Source organism: Tachypleus tridentatus, chromosome 11 (genome assembly GCF_004210375.1).
Source record: "Tachypleus tridentatus isolate NWPU-2018 chromosome 11, ASM421037v1, whole genome shotgun sequence".
NCBI lineage: Eukaryota > Metazoa > Arthropoda > Merostomata > Xiphosura > Limulidae > Tachypleus > Tachypleus tridentatus.
The window spans coordinates 44,249,328-44,270,650 of NC_134835.1; the positions used below are offsets into that span (position 1 = coordinate 44,249,328).

The 21,323-nt window shown below is 32.3% G+C and overlaps 1 protein-coding gene across 1 annotated transcript in view; it reads left to right on the plus strand.

Annotated features, from left to right (window-relative positions):
• Positions 1-782: 782 nt before the first annotated feature.
• LOC143232060 (INO80 complex subunit D-like) overlaps positions 783-21,323 on the plus strand; it is a 70,369-nt gene continuing 49,828 nt past the window's right edge. The window contains 5 exon segments of the mRNA XM_076467091.1: positions 783-970; positions 3,216-3,271; positions 5,201-5,474; positions 14,248-15,072; positions 15,075-15,190. Of these exon segments, the coding sequence (XP_076323206.1) occupies positions 5,257-5,474; positions 14,248-15,072; positions 15,075-15,190 (1,159 nt within the window). The 5' untranslated portion in view covers positions 783-970; positions 3,216-3,271; positions 5,201-5,256.

A 21,323-nucleotide genomic window follows, 5' to 3' on the forward strand; every position in this document is an offset into this window, starting at 1 on the left:
TTTTATAAAAGCATTTTATCACATGCCATGTTCATCAAACTTTCCTCATTATTCAGTGATTTGAAGGTTTGTAACGCTAAAAATTGGGTGTTGATACTCACCGTGACCCCAGCACCAATAGCCTATTGTGTAGCTTTGCGCTTAACAACAGAACACAGGTGTCTGTCAATTAAATGAGTTTTTTGAAACTTTAATATATAACTATGAGTATTTAACTAACGCATCCATTTTGATTCATTATAATATCAAATAATATTGACGATTGTCAAGTTATTAATGATGACAAAAAAAATGTGTTGAGAAATAATATTTTTCATCGTAAGACTAAACACAATCACATATTGTAAATCTTAATGAAATATTTCATGGGCTTTACTTCTGTTTATCACCTCCTTGAGTTAGTTAATAATACTGATACATGGATACACTATATGAATTTTTAAGTTTATTACTTATTTGAATAGACAGAATGTTGATACAAAATATATATATATGTATTATGTTGTATGTCATAGTGTTACTTTGCGGGAGCGTAAAATGCTATTAAATACACCTATAGTGACATTTTGTTTTAATATATATGCATGTTAACCGTGCTGTCTTGAAAGGAAAGTTTTTGAAAAACAAAACATGTGTTTGAAGTAACTTTAAAGAGTATTTCGGTTCATAATGTATAAAAGAAACAATAGGAGTATAATAATTAAATTCAATCACAAATTAAATGAATGACTGGCACGATGGTTGTTTTAAGAGGCTTTTGTAAGAATTCTGCGGCGCAGCCGTACAACAGGATACATAACCTTAAGGTTTATGACTGAATAATTCTCAATGGCAGTGGCAGCCATATTTAATGTTAGAAATGACATTAGTATACTTGTTTTTTTAGTCATTGATTAAATTGTTTTCGGAATATTTAGTAAAGTTTTGGGTTTTACTGGGAAATTTAAAACTTCTGATGTTCACCAATGAGGTATACATTATATTTTTGTCCTTCGCTAGTGAATTAAGTTAGTGAACATTTCTTTTTCTCGGTATTTTGTTAGGCTTAACATTTAAGAAGCTAAATTTGCTAAGCCTAAAATCCTATAAAAAAAAATCACCAATTTGTTACTATCACTTATTTAGTCATCATGTTGTTTTCTTTTCTAAAATATTGTATTAGGTTGAAGTAGGTTAAATGTGCGGTGATAATATTTTCTTTATATTTGTTGAATTTTTGGTGATTATATATATTGAATTTTTGTTGATGGTCATAAAGACTTAATAGACGTATAACCAAACATACACACACACACGTATGTATATATATATACATATATATGAGTGTAAATTTATCAATTAAAGATAATTTACATAATCCTCGCTGTCGTAATTTGGTTTTTAGACTTAAGGTATGAGAAAGCGAATCGTGATGATTTATTTATTCACTTCAAAGTCTGTTATACAGCTACTTTAGTATGTTGCAGTTAGCAAAGTGTTGTTTTTAAGTGAGTGAAAACAGAAATGCAACATATGATTTGAGGAATGTTTTGATTTTCCTGTGTTTTAGATTCTGAATTTAAAACTTGTGTTCTTGTAGAGGCCTTCTATTACTTACAAATTAAACTGAACTTATGTATTGTAAATATAATGGTAGTAACTAGTCATGTACAAAAATGTGCTTAAAGAACTAAAACTTGTTAGTTTACAAGAAGTCTGATGTTTTGTTTCTTAAGACTATTATAAGATGCATATACTTTTTAATATACAACTTTTCATGTGTGAAACATTTAGTATGAAAGTTTAAATATATTTTAACTTGCTTTTCATAGTTGTTTGCACTAACCATTGTACATATGCTACTTCAACACAATACAGTAAAAAAACATCTCTTGAAAGCTAAAACTACAAGTTCAAAGTTCAAAACATAGTGTTGAATATGTGTAGTGCAAGTTTTTAGTTCAAACATTTTTAGAATTGCAATATAATTCCATTCCTTTTCAAGAAAATTATAATTTATGATAATTGATAAAATTTAAATTTAAGGGAAATAAAGGCTTAAAGTTTTAGAACCTCTGGCAAGGAATAGATTTTTGTTGGGAAAATAATAAGGACCTGTTAGTTTATTCCTTTTACTTTTCCAGCACTCTGTTTTCAGATAAATCTGGTTATTTGTCTAAATCAATAATTGCATGCTCCTTATTTTATGCAATGGTGGGTTAGTTGAATAATTAAAAGTTTACATTTTTACTATTGTACATGTAACAGGTTCAAATCAACTTCCATGTACATATACAATGCACTTGAAGTTTTGCATTTAATTCACTTTAACCTTTTTCTGTATTTCGTGTTTTTCAATATTCAGAAGAGAACTGTTAAGGTGTAAATTATTTATTTCTGAGAAAACAAGATGCTGAGGTGATGTAAATAATTATTGAAGTATTGTAAATATGTGTTACAAATATATATCTGTTTAAGCTTGTTAGTGAATTGGAAAACCTTTACCACTGAAAATGAAAACTTGTTTGAAAATATAAGGCTACAAAAAAAATTTATGGTAAATTTAGATTCAAGGTAGTCCTCTAATATTTTATACAGTTTCACTAAGTATTGGATTATCTACCAAATCAGCAAATTGTCTTCTGATTTCTATGCAAGATAAATCTGTAGGTCTACACACACACATACATGGTTATGTTTCCGTAATGACTATGATATTGGTCAAGAGAGAATCAGGTTCATGCTGGTAGTTTTTTTTGTGTGTTACAATTTTACTAGTTTCTGATGAAAATATTCAGCTTGTTTTAATTGTCAAACCAAAAGGAAAAAAGAAACTTCATGCTAAATTACTCAATACATTTTAGTAAGAATATATAATTAAACTAATTTCTTTATGTTTTTTAAGTTTTTTGGGCATCGAAAAACTCTGATATTATGTTCTTGAAAATTCCTGTCAGTAAGTGAAACAACCATAACATCTGACTTTCAAACAAAAAACACTAAGATGCATTTTAACCAGCCTTGTATTTTATGTTATAAAAACATGAACACTGAAATAGTTATGTTAATATCCTTCTTTTTCTACTGCAAGTCTCTCTAGTCAGTTCAATCTGTAATTTTGACTGTGGCCATTTTGTGAATGATATGTCAAAGTGTTAATAATATGTTTAGAAGATAACCTGTTTCTGAAGGTTGTTTGTGTAGCTCAGTTCATCTCATTAAATCCATTTTCACAGTTAGCTCTTCATGTTGAAATAGACGAGAGATATTCATACAGAGAGGCCATCAAGAGGTAAAAATCCACTGTACTGTTTTCATCTAAGAAAGAGACCATTTGTTTTAAAGAAAATTTAAGGCAGGTCTTTATGTACCTAATGGTGAGAATGTATCTGAATATTTTTCACTCTGATATGATCTGTTCATAATCATTCACTTCTGTGTTTTCTTGAAAATGTTCATCAGTTTTCAAGATCTCATTATTTCCAAAGTGTTAAAATTATCAACATTTTCTTGAAGAAGCTTATTGAGTTCCAATAGGAAGTTAGCTAAATGATTGAAGTTAAAATCTAACAGTGAAGATGTCCTTATTTTTTAAACATCTCACATTTTTTTACTTTCTTTGACGAAATGTCCATAATGAAACCCATTAGTTACCACATTTCGTACTATATCCACAACTGATATATATAAAAGTAGTACTTTTTTTTTTTTCCATGGAATTTAGTTGCATTAACACATTGATTTATGAAATAAAATTTCAAGGAACTTAAAGGGTTAAATCAACTTAAGTAGTCTGAAAAACTGCAGGCTATCTTGGTGGGACTGATACTGGAACTTTCCAGTTGACTACCATTGCCCTTGAAGTAGAACAAAATTATAACTACCTGGTGGAAGATGCTTGTATATACATGCTCTATACAGTATCAAGAATTTCTAGAAACTAGATCTTTTTCTTTTCTCAGAATATTTTTGGATTTAATAATTTTTAAATCTCAAGGTGGGAAATAGAATCTGCTGCTTGACTACTTGTCAGAGCAAGATGATAAGCAACACTGAATTGAAATGAATTTACTTCATAGAGCAGACTTTTCACTCTTTCTTGCATTCATCATTATAATTGCTTCAGTAGTTTCAAAACAAAATTTCTGAAATGTCAAACTGCATATCATTTGTTACATTCAGTCACAGAATTGAATGTATCAAATGATGTGATGTAGTATGGTAGCTCCACAAGCTCTACATGCAAAACATCTTTAAATACATCCTTGACATACACTCTGACATTTACTGACACATTCATCTTGTTTATTAATTGTGATATTGAACCAATTTCAACTGGTGCCTCATGTATGTAGGAAGTAATCATTTTCTGAGATGTGTCACAATTTGAGGAAAGTACTTTGTAATATTGTCACAAGATTTTGAAGTTTAGTTGTTTTTGCATGTTTAAAAAAATAATAAACACTGGTAAGAACCATGATTTTTGGAAGTGATTGTGATACTTGTTCGTGATATTCAATATAAAGTGAAAATTTACTACATAAATATGTTAAGCTTAGGGAACTGGTATGGTAGGGAATGTATCTAGATAATGTATCTAAGAGAATATATTAATTTCTGTAATAAAACATAAAACTTTTGTTTTTCAAAAAAAGTGTTAGGCATGTACCAGTTCAAAAATAGCTAAATAAGATTTTATTTCCTAACATTACAACCATTATAAAACTTATTGTTGAGTGCATATAATCTGATTGTCATTTCTAAACAGGTAAATTACTCATATGAGTTCAGTTTTTGCATGGAATTGCTTGTAGTCATGTCTGACATATAGATTGTGTAAATGGAATGAATATTCTTCAAATTCTATATTAAGATTCTCAAAGTAAATAGACACATATGTATAGCATTACAAATTTAAAGTAACATAATGTTAAATTGCACAGTAAATTACATTTATTAAAAACAGGACAAATAGTTAATGTTGTATTACTTTTAGAATGGTTCTTTAAATATTTATTTTATTATGGTACATTAGCAGAAAAGCATCCTTAGTTGCTACATTGTAATTTTTGTTTTAACTTATTGACATTATTAAGACTTTGTCATTGCTGATATTGATGTTTGATCTGATGTGTTTTTATGTTTTGTGGAATAATGTAAACCTAAATAATTAATTAGGTATGAAGTTTGCATTAAAAAATGTTGAATTTTTATTTTTAAGGTTTAAATTGAATTATGAAGAACTTGAAGTGAGAAAGTAGACCTTCCATGTGCAGGATGTTTGAAGGGAAACATATTCACTTTTCACCAGCAGATAATAAGCCTCTTTGTTCATACAGTGCAAAGCTTTGCAAACAGCGACGTTTGAATGGATATGCCTTTTGTATCCGTCACATTTTGGAAGACAAGACTGCACCTTTTAAACAGTGTGCACATGTGGCAAAATATAACAATCAGAAGTGCACCAATCCTATTCCTTCAAATGAATATCGAGAGTAAGTACCAGTTTTAGCAGTTTAATGTACAGGGTGACCCGTAAGTCCCTACCCATCCATATATCTTATGTATCCTATGTACCTGTGTGCTGTAACCAGTATTCTTGCACTCTTGTACCCATGTACTTTTTACAATATGCTCTTCAAGTGTAAATGGGCTTACATTGGCCATATTTCTCTGAAAAAAAAAGAAACAAATTTATAATACATGCATAATTGAATATAACATAATAACATATCGATGGGTAGGGACTTATGGGCCACCCTGTATACTCTGCTTTTACATATTTACTTAGATGGTGATCAAAATAATATGAAGGGATTATTTTGTAAAAAAAAAGACAATATGGCTAAAGTGAAATTCTTTGAAATTATAAATTTTAGCCTGTGCTGTACATTACATGCTGAATGTATTCTGCTTTTAGCAGTAAAAGCTTCAGCAGAAGTAGCAACTTGCTACACATACACACACTCACACTCACACCAGGAAGATGTAAAACTATATCTATCTCTGACTCCCCTCAAGTTCTATACTGAGCTGTCAGAAATATAATTTTGTTTTTAAGAAATGCTCATCTTTAGTTCTCTTTTAAAACTCTCTCCTATCCCTTTTAAGACTGACCACTGGGCAGACTTACTTTAACAAATTTACCAGCATATGTTATACTAGACTGAAATATGTTTCACATGGTAGTTATTACAATTTGTAGTAAATACAATGTAACTAAAATGTGTAATGTTGACAGTTTCATTATTTTCCATAAAATCTTTAGTAAGGATGTTATGAAAATTGATTTTGCAAATTAAAATAATAACAATAAATTATGCATAACTTTCTTCATTTGTTTTTCTTAAATTATTTAATGCTACCTAAGCATTTCTTGTATCAAAACTATCATTTTATGCTAAGCCAGATGTTTCTACAGTGTGAGTGTTGGCTCTGAATAAATTGCATAAACAATATAAATGCACAGTTAGCAAAAGCTGTGATGGGTGTTTAAAACATAATGAACATATATTCTCTAGGATATAAATAACGTTATCCTGATCATGCATACTCCAGTGCAAGTCCAGACATATTTATCACACCATAGAGATTCAAAATTACATATTTATCTCTTACTAACCTCAAATTCTATACTATCTTTTTTTAAGTTATCCTTAAACTTTTAAGAACTGGTTACCATTTGTTTTTTATATAAGTATTTTCTTTCAAGTCTGGCTATTAAAGAGATTCTTCTTAGCAAACTTACCTTCTAATTCTAAAGTGAATTAAGACAGGTTAGACCTTGAAAAAATATGTTAGCCATAATATGCTCACAAATTTGTGCTATTGCTGAGTCCATCTACCCAGAATTTGACAGTATTAAATTTGACTTTATCAAAATATAGTTTTGTTGTTTATATTACTAGCTAGATTAATGTATAACATTAAATACTTTACTCGTATATACCTGGTTGAAGGTCAAAGTGAACATTCCATGACCTTTTACAGAGTGCCATTAACATAGCATTATGTATTTGATGGCAGAGTTATCAACTATTTATTTTACCATACATTGCTGATATGACAAGCCTGTGATATAGGAAAATAAATACTAGATATGCATTTTTTTTCTCAATATTACTGTGTATTAAACTGTATGGTGAAAAAAGTGTTTTTTTTATTTTTCACCGGAACATCTCTTTGCACTCTGACTTGTCAGAGCTAGACAGATGTCATCAGTTCACAAACACATCTTGACTTTAAATACTTTTGCAATATTTTGATATTTTGAATATAATAGACCTTTACATTTTAGTGAAAGCTCACCACATTTTGTGGAGATATACACACTAAACTGAGAAGTACAGACAGTATTCCTTTTTTAATATGGGTTTGGTCCACTAGAAAAGTTACTAGGTTATTTGTTACTATCTGGACTGCTGACCAGCCTGAGAGCAGCTGGATGGAAGCAACCATTTCCAGTTCTTCTACTTAAGTTGTAAATAAAATGTAAATTTATTGCTTTTCATGTTGCATTATGTTTCAATATTTAAAATTATGTAATTTTTAGTATATTGCACAAGCAGCTACAGCTTTAGGAGAGGGTTCCAAGAAGTCTGGACTTCTACCTCCATTTTCCCCAGAAATGAAATGTATTTAATATTGTATAAGATGAAGATCTGTAGGAAGGGTCTTGGAGATTCCTCTTTTTTTTGTGAACAATTAATATAAAAAAACAGCAAGGTATTTTCACGCTTCTATCAGAAAGAAACATTGGATGTTGGTGTTTTTATTTGATTGAGCTATTAGTTATTGTGAAAGTTTTTGAAGATTTTTGAAACCAACATACCTGGACACTATAACAATTTAGTTAAGGCCATAGCCAATTTACTGATTATTTCCAAGGTAAAAATCTTAACATATATTTACAATCATTAAACAGCTAGTTTGCAGTATAGTACCAAATAATGAATTCCACAAAATGACATAACATTATTTGCATTTTTAAATTAATTTAGATTGCTATATGGTAAAGTAAAATGGACCTAAAACTCCATAAATATGAATATCGGTTAAAATATTGCCATGGTAAATTTTTGTGTGTTGACTTTTTCCAGACATTCAAACAATATGTTGAGACTTTAAAAACTTTTCTTCAAAGCTGATATTGTTCTGAACACCTCTAACTCTCGAAATATAGACTTATTTAGATGATAGGATTCATATAAGAGGATCTCTTTTGCACTGTTAATGTCCAAAATAAGTGAAAATGGAAGTTGTATGAATGTGTGATAACTACTTAAAATGTTTTTGAAAACAGGAATCCTGCTTACAAACAACAAACACTGATATTTTTTCTAAACATGATTTTAAATAAATATAACTATTTCACATTATAATACAACATTATCTGAATATACTTTCTAATTGTATTGCCATTTATTCTCCAGTGGTTTTCATATTTGTAAGATAAAGTATTAAAAGTTTTATTTTATGAAATAAATTGATAATATTTTAATATCTTTGTTGTTTGGCTTTAAACTTAGGTTACTTAGAATATCTAAAATTACTAGATTTTACTCTTTTCTAAGTTTGAATTTGTCTAATTAATAAAATCAGTTATAATTAATAGTAATTACAAATAAATAAAACAAAAATGAACTCCAGAGAATATGTAGAATTATACATAAACTTTTCTCTATGTTAAAATACTTTTATTTGCAAGCTTTTGGCCCTCTTACTGGAGCATTCATTGAGCAACAATGTACATTGGAGTGATGTGGTATGGGGTTTTGTTCTTTAGGATGAACGAGGCAGATGGCTCAGCTATGCTTTAGCAAAACAAATTTATTTCACAAAATTATGTTCCACTCAACAGTGATCAGCACAGTCTTTAAATGACTATAAAAAAAAAAAAGTTGGCCAGTTTGGAATAAGCTGCCTTGGATTTGTGTTCTCTTGTTAGTCCTTTAAGTGATGTTTTATGGTTTTTCCCAGTTGTTTTTAAGCTTGGGAGCAAATTTTTAGTTTTCTTTTCATCCTTGGATATTATGGTTCATGCTGGAAGATTTACTTCTCAGTTACATGAAGGGACAATTATGCATTGTCAGGCACATTGTTGGAACTTTGTGATTTAATCTACCACCATCAGGTGGAAGCACTATCAAACTCTCAAATAATACACCTGCTTGCTTCTTGATTTTTGGGGTTCTAAGACAGTGTCTGTAGTTTACCTGAATAGATCAGTGTCCCCTGCTAAGACAGGGTAAGTGTATGGATTTGTCCCTTGGGTCCAGAATAGATTTTGTCTGTATCCAAGGGCTCTGCTACTTGGTCATATTACTTGTGGTGTTAGTGGTTCTTGTATACCTTAAGGGTCTTTGGGGCCTCAACTTCAAGAATTTTTAGATATTTGGTAACCTTAATCATAGATTTAGGAGCATTGCAAGTCCTTGAGTCAGGATTAGTCATTCATTTCACATCTTCACAACTATTATTCACCCAACTTGTAGGGTTTCCATGTTCCATACATTATCGAGATTTGGAACTTTGTTCCAGGGCTATGAGGGTTTTATTGGTCTGAGGGTGGTAGTAATGTCGTGCTAATTATTTCAAGGTTTTATACCTGTCTGTTGTTGGGTGGGCCTATGCCAATAAAAGATGTCCAGTCATCAATCTTTCTCATATGTATCAGTGTCTAGATTTTTCAAGAAGTTACTCAATCTGAGTTGACATTTTTCCTAGGACTGTAGATGTCCAAGTTTGTAGCTGGCTTCTGCCTTCACTATTGATGTTGTACACAAAGATTAGGTTCTGCAATTACAGGTTTTTACCTTTGCACTTGCATTGGCTTCATGTGGTTTCTGCTTCACTGTACAAGTTTTTTTCTCATCACCTCTATTCATCATACTGGGCTCACATCATTCCATGACAACTGGATTTTGCTGGCACCATCTCATCAATTGTCAGAACATCACATCCTGATACTAATTTCAGAAACAACCAAGGCAAAGTTTCTTTCAAGACTGAGGCTTCTATTCTTGCTCCAATAACATATATCATCAGTATGGGTACTTTTATTTTTCAATTTATCTCTTAGTCAGACTTAGTTAACTTTCATCCATCTTAATACTATGAATAGGATTCCACACTTACTTATTTTTGCTATTTCCACTGTATAGATGGCTCTTCCTCTTCTCGGAATATGGGCATCATTAAATCCTTTAAGCCTTTTAGATGAGAACAAAAGAGGTACTTTTAATGGTGTTTATGCAACCAAGAGATCATAAATATATCATGATTCACTGGTTTCCTCTGTTATAATCATTCTTCAAACTCAAGTGGTTGTTCAGTTAGGCCACTTCTGCATTATGGGTTCCTCTACTGCCACCTCATCCGAAGTTCCTAATTTCATGAATGTTTTGCTTCAGGGATTGGGTGCATATACCAACAGTCAGGAACACCAGGGTCTATGTACATATGAAGAGGATTCCCTACAAAATGTTTCTTTTTTCTTCTAGCAATAGCTCATCATCAGGCTTCATTTTGACAATAATGTGGTGTTATTTTGTGCTTTTCATTGAGCAAGCATTTGGTCCAGGGCTCTTTATTTTTAAATTTTGGATCACCTTTTATATGTCTGTTCCTATATTATCATCCTATTAGCTTGCTATGTTTCATGGCTAGTACCTATGGTAGCAGGTCAGTTATTTCAGTCCATATAGATTCTCCTGAGAGAATATATGCTGCATCACTAGGTTTTGTTGGATTGGCTCTCCGTTTTCAACTCTGATTGATGGGTTATCTTCTCATTGGATCACTCAATAACTGACCATTTGGTCTCCTATAACAGCTTTGGCAGTAGATGCATTTTATCAGGACAGAATGAAATAACAACTCTAAGCTTTCTCTCTACTTCATTTGTTATCCAGGGTACTAAATTTGATTTGTTTCAGCCCATTGTTGGGTCCTGTTGATAGCTCCAGTTTGGCTGATACATGCTGGTTTCTGCTTCTGTGATATTTTCTAGAGTGTCCATCTCTTCCATTTTTTAGACTATCTCTGTGAAAACTGATATGGTACATTTAGCTATCCATATGTTCAAGTTCAAGACATAGAGGTTATGCTTTCTTTTGCATGGCATCAGGATTTGATTTCAAAGGTTGAAGTGTATCTTTCTCAGTTTTTGCTTAGCTTTGAGATGAATCTTTCTTAATGGAAATGATATTGATATTGGCAATGGTCTATTGAGAAGAGATTGAACCCATTTTGTTCAGAAGTACCAACCTTTGTTTATTTTTTGACCTGAATTTTTGGTTATATATTTTTTGAGTCTCCAGTACTTTCCAATTTCCTTAAGTTGTTTGTGACCTGACTCTTGTATGCCATGTATCCCCTTTGCCTGAAGATGTATTTAGGGATCTGTGCTGTTTGTTCACAAACCTCATTTTAATTCCTTCTCAGACCATTTCTTTTTATATATCCGAGTTACTATCCAACAAGAACAAGGTTGCATCTTTTTTTACTGATTCATCTGATCACCATGTCTCACTTCTAATTCTGATCAGATTTCAATTATGGTTATGTTTATTGTGGGTCTTGAAAGTTTGGTTACTTGGAATAATGCTAGACTATACAGAGGAATAAGTGTTTTCATGGCTACCTTTTAGGGTCCCTTACCTAATTTTCAGTGTATCCCATTCTGTGGTGAGTGTTGTCCAAGCAAATGTGCTTTTATCAAACCAATCCACACAGGAACCACTATTTCAATATAATTTATACAAGTTGCAACAGTTCTGTAGAAATGAGGTGTTTCGTAAGACAACTTAGGAGCTGACCAAATGGTATTACTTTACTGGACTGCCACTCATGGACTATTAGGAGTAAAGCATAAGGGGATTTTCATTCTTCCTATTATTGCTAATCATTGGATTGAATAAATGAGGATCAGTTTTCTTTTAAAAATTTAGGGAACTTGGGTTTACCTATTATGCTGCTTCTCAGGTCTTTTGAATGCACATTATCCCAACCCACCACTAGATTCTACTAGTCCCTGGAAAACCCTGATGTCAGTAGAAATGACACCAAACCGTGTGGGAGAGTACTTGTAATACTGGTTCAGATACGGTGATTCACCATCAGGTTGAGGTGTGTATGGCCTTCCTGTTTGATCATTATAGATTCAGTACATTTTTCGTGAAGAGAGTCCACTATGTTTTCGTAACTTCAAACACAGAGTGATCTCATCCTGGATAACTTGGTTGAGCACATTTGTTCCATGTCCCCCCCCCCCCCATAATTCCATGGGCAAGTAGAATATAACTTGTCAACATGATAGAAGAGTGAGGATGAATGATTCCAGATTCAATAAGTTCTGTTCCTTTGGTTGAATATGGCATACATGATCCTGTTGTTCTGAGTCTGGGTTTTTCCTTTTGGGCTTCTTCATATGAAGCAGAAGGTTTATACACTTCATTGTTGCCTACTTTCATGTTGTGATTCTGTTAGCTTGGAATGCATTACTCTGTCACTACAGGTTTGGATTCACTCTATAAGTGTATATACATCATGTTGTGGTCCAATTGCTCTAACCACCAACATGGGAACTAAGATCCTTTAATTTTAACCCCAAGTACTGGAAACTTGGCTGTGTGATTAGAGCTGGTCTGCATAGTGATAATCACTTTCCACATCATGATACAGGAATTAACTTCAGGGTGAAGAGCATGCATAGATATGGTGCATTTTCCCCCACTAAGGTGCTATTCTTTGACATGCTCATGATCTATGCAGATGCTTTTTGTATGAATGATATTCTCACTGTTCTTTCCACTTTCTCAGTGTGGGATTATAACTATAAGTGGAAGCCAAGGAATGTATGTTTTTATAGTTAACCTTTTCCAAAATTGAAAATTGTATTGCCAGTAATATTTACCTCTTCTTTAGTACTTCTATCCCACTAAGAACTGCTGTTAGAGGCTGAGATAATCAGTCTTATCAGTCTTGGAAAAGTGGTAGTATTGTCTGAATGAAGTGTGTGTATACATTATCAGGATAGAGGGTACATTGACATTTAGATAGAGACTGTCATGAGATAAATATTGTCATGGGCAGTTGAGTGGGGTATAAGAGACTGGAACAAGCAAGAAAAAAATCAGACCAATGCTTAGATGGGCAAAGGAAGAAACCCTGATGGGTAAGTAATATCTATAAACCTGAGTGTTTTAAGGTTTTTTTATATCATAACAGACATTATCACCTTCATGAAGATAATCTTGCAGTTACTTCAGTTAAAATATTCTATTTAAGAGGCTGTATTATTCTTATCTTGAACTTTATCATAGATGACATTATGAATTTTAAGACATGCTTCATAATTTTGATGCAACATGTTTTTATCTCCTGAAAACTCGACTAGCATCCACAAGAAGTGACCACATGTTTCATTTAATTTAAAGTGTAAAAATGTTTTGGTACCATTTTTCATTTCATCAGAAATCTGGACCAGTTTGCCCTCCACGTCTTAGCATTCTTGATGCCATGTCTTTATAGAGAGTGGCCAATTCTCAATTTGTGGACAGTAACATATGGATAAAATCTTATAAAAAGCATGAGACTTTGGAACCTCTTACTAACTAAATCATCTTTGGGTCAGATAACCTACATGTGATGTGTGTCTTGCTCATTGAGACACATTTTAAGTAATCTTTCAAAAGTTCTTAAGGGCTAAGCAATGTAATTTTGTATGTACTGGCTCTGAAGAGAAGTGTTTTGAGCGAAAGAAACAAAGAACTTTGTACTTCACTCAATTCACATGACCATCTTTAATCTCTGTATGTGGAGGAGGATCTGATGAAGCATTCCACATAGGGAAGGATTGCAGATACCATGTATGATGTTATTAAAATAGAATTACTGTGTTACTAAGTTTATAATAAAAAAAATAGAGGATTTATGAGCATTCAGTGATTTTCAGTGAGTATTTATCTATCAGTATTTTATTTCATATTAAAATACACTGTTAACACTTAATACAAAATACAGCCTTCTTGTATTCACAGAGGTGCTAAGTAGTATAAATTATTGCTCTGGGTAATGTTGCTGTCTTTTGTTGTTGTTGCATCTTCACAATAGTCTTTGTTAGATGTTTAAAAAATCAACTTGTTTTGATATCCAAAAAAAAATTAAGAATTTGTTAAGAAATTCTCTGAAATTGTATATTTCATTTATTAGTACCAGTAGCTGGGAGTGTAAAACTTTTAAGAAGATATTTTTATTAAATTATAGATTCTGCAATAGTCACATGCAAGTGGCTGGAATGCTTCCAAAGAAAGAACGTAAAACCAAGAAGGAGAAGGAGAGCATTACATCAGATGGGAAAGTGAAGTTTGCAGACCGACTTAGGGCTCTTCTGAAAAAGGAGAACAGTGAACTTTTAGCAGAAGATACTTTTAATGCAGATGATCCATATGCCTTCCCAGAACCTTTTCAGGAGAAAGAAAGTGTAAATACTGGATCTAAAACATTTAATCCAAAACTTCTGTCAGAGACAATAAATATTGATGTTTCCATGAAAGGAGAACAACTACAAAACAGAGGCAGTATTTCTGATAATAGATCAAAATTTAACACTCCAAAGTTATCTAAAACTATGAACAGACTTCAAGCAAAAATTGCCCAGAACAAATTTTTAGATAAATTGAAAAAAGCACAGGATTCTAGTCAACAAATTTTATGTTCTAATTCTATTAAAGTACATGAAACTAAATTAAATTCCCAACCAGTACTGCCTGTTTCTACGTGTAAATTAAGCACATGCATACAAATGGCTAATCATAAGACAAACTTTATACGGTCAAAAGTGAAATCTAATGGAAAGTCTCTTGTAAGGAAAACCTTATGTGACACTAAAATAAATGGTAGAAGGATTAGAAGCATGTATGTACATAGTTTAAAAGATTCAGTCAATAGTTTATCCAGTTTGAAAGAAAGTGGCAATGTGTCACATAAATTTCAGACAGTTCAAAAAGTTGTCATTGAAAAGGATGACAAGAAGCCCAAACTTTTTAAAGATGTTTCTAAAACAGCCACCAAGTACATTTTTTTAAAGCTGAAAATTTAACCTCATCCCAGAAATTTGAAAAGCCTAAAGATGACCTTGCTGCTACTGGAAAACTTCATGAATTACTTCAAGGAAAGAAAAGACAACTCGAAGATTATTATGTCAGAAGTAAGTGGATCTTAATTTTAGAGGTTTAAGGTATTCTAACTTTATATTCTAATATGTTACCGTATATACCTATTACTAGTTTAACGTACGTGCATTGTGAATTGAAATACTTAATTTAAAGCATATTAAACCAAAAAATTCTTTTGAAAAATGCAACAGTTTTAGTTTAATTCAGTGTCTTTTTGGAAGACTTTCAGAGATAAAAAAATTTTAAAATCGTGTAAGTCATTGTTAATATTCATTAACTTCTTATTTTTGGACAGTATTTTACAAAACAAGTACTTCTTTCTAATTTTGTCAGTGGGTTCTTGTTAAGCATAGTTTAACCATATTTGATACTTGGTTTTCAAATGCCTGAAAGTATAGAGAAATAAAAAGAATAATGTTGTTAAAAGAACTTTAGAAAAATGTAAATTGCTAAATAACTAAAGTAATATTATATTGTCCAAACATGTGGCTCACATCAAAAACCTTTAAATATCAGTAGATCACAAACTATAACTTGGAAAAATTGGACTTTAACAAACTATAGCATTTGTGGTCAAGTTGTAATTTAGGGTTAATTACCTTGCACTCAGAACTGCTTAAAGAAGATATCTCTAAGAACACTTAAAATATTATATATGTCTTAAGGGGTTTTGTACCTTTTAAATTTTTATATCAGTTGTGTGTATGCTTGTGAGCCCAACATCAAATATTTTAATTTTGAAATTTAAATCTAATACATTAACTTTGATTTCTATATTTTCTGTATTTAATTTAGTTTCACCAAATCACTATTTCATGATCATGCAGAAATTAGGATTCTGGGGCTCTGTAAGGACTTGAAATCTACTCATGTGACTTATTTCTAATTTTAATTCCAGAAAGAAAATTTAGATCCTTATCTTCCATTAATTATATTACTTTTTTGTTTTTTCAGTGTCAGATGTTACTGAGGTACTGATTCATGACTTTCCCTATTTAAAAAAATAACCCAAAGATTCTCAACAAGGTTAAAAATCTTTAAAATACAAGGTGTTCAGAAAATCACTTTGCACTTATATATTTATTAACAGACAATACTGCACAGTGACTTTCTGAACACCCTGTATTTTTGTATATTAGGCACAGTAATATTTTCCCCATTTGTCTGTGGCGTTAATGCGGGTTTGAACTATACTCTTGTGAATATACAATAGCTATAGCTAACCAGCCAGAATAAAGTTGTTGTAATAAAATAGACTTCTTTGTTAAATATTTTGTGTGCATTGTACTGTCAATAAAGCATTATTACTATGGTACTGGTACCCCCTATTTATTGTTTTAACTGTAAGTATTTATTTTATTGGAAATAAATTATTTCCTTAAAGAATTGGGAGATGTATGGATGCTGGGAATAAAATCAAGTGGAACTTAAGCTCTTAATTTTTTGGTATTTAAAATTGTTTTATGTTTTTCCAGTTTCTTGTAAATATTCATACTATTGATTATTTTGAGAACATTGATTTATATTTTGGCTTAACACTCTTATGTCATACAACTTTATATCAACTTAGAAATAACAGGCATGGTTTAATGAGTTTTTGTATCATTATTGTGGTTTTCTTGATTTATGAGTCATAATACATGTACATGTATTCTCTAGAGCTTTTTTTTATAATCCAGACTGAGTGTAATCTAACTTTAGGTAACTTAGGCATCAATTTATTTTTTCTTTAATCCAAATTGAGCACATTCAAACTTCAGACAATTAAGGCTCATATTCTGTTAATTGAATGTGCATTGGGTGTGTCTGGTGGATTGACATTGTATTGGAGAAGAAATGTTGATTGTGATTCCATATTTACTATTTACAAAAAATATGGCATGCTGTTAGTAATATGTGCAAGTCTGTTGTACAAAGAAAATCAGGTATGTCATATATTATGACAATGTCTTCAACATCACTTGTGCATTTATGGTTAAATGCTTATAGGCCTGAAATAGGATTTAGTTGTTATATTATGAGTGTGTTTTTGTTTTTAATTTTAAAAGAATGAAACATAGGATAAAAATAAGAAATTCTTTAACCTGACCATTTCTGAGACAGTAACTTGTCTCCACATACAGAGAATAAATAAACTAAATACAAATTGTGGCATGTATTCCAATTTAACTCTTAGCATCTCAAGAAGAGATGTAAAGCAATTGAGGGTGCTCAGAAGAGACTTCATCACCCTACTCGTGAAGTTAAATTTAATTGGGCTAAATCCAATTTGATGAGATTTACATTTGTTAATGAAATTTTTTTGGCATTTGTTTCAAAAGGTATAATTTTTATCTTGAATTATTAAAGGATGATGAATTATTTTTAAACATGTGTGTGTGTGTGTGATGACATTACACACACGGTCCTTGTTTCTGCTATGGTTTCTAGAGGCTTGTTAACTTTTGAGGATATTGCAGCCATTGTTCAGTATATTATTGATTACCACATGTTTACTGGGTTTTCCCTTATAGTGGTTTAAATTATTGCTTTTCTGTCAGAAATATTCTATTGGACTATGAATTTCAACTGGTTTGCTTTGGTTAGTACCTTACCATTCAAGACATTTCCTTAAGCTTCCAATCTCTTTCAGGATTTTGTTCTCAGGTTGCTTTTCTTATGTTTTGCTTCCGTTCTTTTTGGTTTCTCATTTTTCAGTCCATGATCTCAGTTTTTTGTGTCATCTTCTCTTTCCTTCATGCTTGTTGTTAAGGTTTATACTGTTTCTTTTCTCTAATAGCTTGTCTCTCCGTCTTTGTTTGGCCAACTTGGAAGTTGGGCCCTCATCTTCTGTTTTGCTTTCTGATACCCATTTTCATATTATGCCTTTTTCTTACTATGCTCATGTATTCCTCCTGCTATCCCTACCTTTTGTAAGAAGCATTTCTTTTTGCTTCAGATGAGCTTTTCAACTTTTGTTTCTATTCTTCGTGTGGATCTGTATACCCTTATCTTTTCCATTTAATGTTTCAGGCCTTCCTTTTTTTTTTTCTACTTCTACCTCTGCTAAACATCTTGTTTACTGCTCTTCTTGTCAGTGATTATTATGCCATGCCCAACCCTGTAGGTACTTGTTTCTTCCTCTTTTTCTGGTATTGGTTTCCTTTTCTACCAACTGTCTTTTTCATATCTCCACTGCGGTCTCTGTTTTGCATTTCATTTTCTCCTCTATTGAACCCCATCTTTTCTGATTTTAATCTGGTCTGTAGCTAGCCATTATCAGTATATTGGATATCTTCCTACAAATTATTCTTTACCTGTCTTCCACATGTTTTCTATGTTCCAGTCATTAATTTTGTCTTCCCATGCTTTGCTCATACCTTTGACCTCATTTCAGCCTCTTTTATATTCACTAGTATTGTGAGGGCCATCACTTGACATTTTCATGGTCCATTCTTTTAGCCAATTCTCCAACCTCACATATTTTAAAGGATACTACTCGGGTGGGATGGCTTTTCAAGACAACTTAATCCTTTCTCACACCCATTTCAATATTTGAAACTTCTGGGTGTTTCTGTATGTTATGTTATCTGAGTTCAGCCTTCTCCTCTTTGCCTTCACATTAAGAAGTATCTAGTCATCAGGATTTGCACTTCTCATTCTTTTGCTGTTTAAGAGGTTTTTTCACTTTTGGTAACTCTGGCTTTTTTGGAACCCCATATTCTCTTTGGAGCATGCATACGTATGCCTCCTTCAGTAGACCTTTTGGACTTAAGACTTTCTTTATTGGATTTCATTGTCATCATTTGTGGACCTTTCTTCTCCTCGCTTGTTTCACCCTCATATGTTCCTTTTCATCTGAGGGATATCTTCATATGTGAGATTTCTCCATTGTATTGTTTTTGTCAGGACAGACTCTCCAATTATGTGGCATTTTTCTTGGCACATTCCTAGTGCCCCTTCACTGTGTTTGTCTATCTGTGAAAGTGGCAAATCTTTTATTGTTGGGATATCCTCTATCCCTTTACTTTACTCCTAGCTCTCATACTGTGAATCACATTTCTGCCTTTTTTACCTGACTGTTTGCCCATGGTTTATTAGCCTCCTCTTTTGCTGGTTATTGGGTGGCTTTATTTATGGCACCTCTTTTCTCAGTACCACAAAGTATCTCTTCTTCTGTTCTCTCTACTCTGCTCTACTTTATTCTTTTCTGACCTCCTCACCTGAATCCCATGCCTCACTGAGACCTAATGTTCTTGTGTACACCATGTTTGATCTGTTGGCTTTTTGCTCTTTGTACTGTCTTTTTGTCAAAGCTTAGTTCCTCCTCCTCCTTGTTGGTGATTTAAAATAATTTGGATGTCTATGCTATGGATGCTTTTTGCATTCCTTTTTACTGCATTTGTATACTTCTCTTGGACTGCTTGGGAGGGTAACTATACTTTTTCTCCAACTCATATCTCCTTTTCTTCTGCATATCACTAACTTATTTGCCCCTACCATGGTACCACTCTTCTAGGAACCTTTTTTTTTTACTCTTACTCATTGAATTATTGACTGCTCTAGTTGGTATGTAAATCTCTTCATATTATTTCTCATATGCTATTTCACATTTCTTACCTTTTGTATTCTCTTGTATCTCACCTTGGTTGTCCTAGGATGAGATCCTATAGGCAGATGTGTGTATGATTTTCAAAATATTTCTCTCTCCTCAACTGCAACTATTTCATGGGTTATCATGGAAAAAGCCAATATGTCCATTTCTTTGGTTTGTGCTTGCAAGCTTTTAAAAATAGTGTTTTGCAGTCACCTGTTGCAATGTTTCCAGTAAAAGACCTTCAGATTGGAGGTCTGATAGAGATCCAAGTACTTTTCTGGGTCTTCCCAATGCAAATTTTTTACCCTTTTTCTTCAAATAGAACATGGGAGATTCTCACTAGTTCCTTGCCACTAGCATAATAGACCATGGAGATTCCTCACCAGTTGGGATAGCACAGTATGATGAGAAGTGTGGTAATGGTAATGCTGTTAGTGTAGTGCAGGTCAGTATTTATACAACTTAACAAAGCTTTTGTGCTCTTCTCTTGTATCTAGAACCTATTCATCAGAATCAATGAGCATACAGCATACAGAGAACATGATACAAAGTTAATATTTTCTACTGTCTTCCTGTTCAGTAGAGTTAAGGTGAACACACAAAGCATGATTTCAACATGTCCCAATCACACTACATGTATTGGTTATCTGGCTACTTTTGTACCAGCACTTAGATGGTCATGTTTATTCTGCCATCCATGTGACATGAGACTCATTTGCCACTTACTTTCTAGTTTCTGGGCAAAGAGTATATATATTCTGGTCTCCAACAGGTGTGCCTCTGTGAAGCCTTTATCATCAGGTGTCATTCCATAGGCTTCTTCTCAGGTTCTTTCTCAAGGGAGTTTATCTAGGTAAAATATTGCACCAGCTCTTCCATCATTTCTACTGTGTAAAAGAATGATTTATTGTCTTGGAATTTTACATTTTCCTTACCCTGGATTGTATTTCCAAAAGCTACTCATCTCCACATACATCTCACTTGTCTTCTGCACTTCCAGTTTTTTGTTTTTTGTCATGCTTTATCAAATAATGCAGCTATCATGAGTGCAAGTGTATTGGAAGAGTTACTGTGCATAGAGGTTGTGTCACCTTCTTTTTGTAAGAGGTTTTATCATGTGATGTTATCATGTATCATCACAGTTCATGTTAAGATGTGAAATTAGGTGGGGTTTGTCTCAAGGCTATGACATTTCAAATCTCATAGATAGACATCCTAGATAGGTAGCTGTTTAATGTGAGGAGGAGTATCTATTGAAAGTACATTTTCTGGTAGGAAAAATGTTAACTTTTGAAAGGTAGACATCTCTTCATCAAAGGCAGATTTAGAAGATAATGTGTGTACCAATGGAAAGTAATATTAAAATACAAAATTACTTAATTTATTTATGTGTCAATGAAATGTAGAGTAGGCAATTCAAAATAGTTTTACTATAATTAGGCCTTAAAAAAATTGTGTGGTTCCAGTTTCCCAACTGTGACCCTATTAAGGTATGATCTTTAAGTTTTTGACATGATGGTAATAACTATATGGGATAATACAATGCATAATTTATACTTTATTTCATATTTAATTATGTTCATTAATTC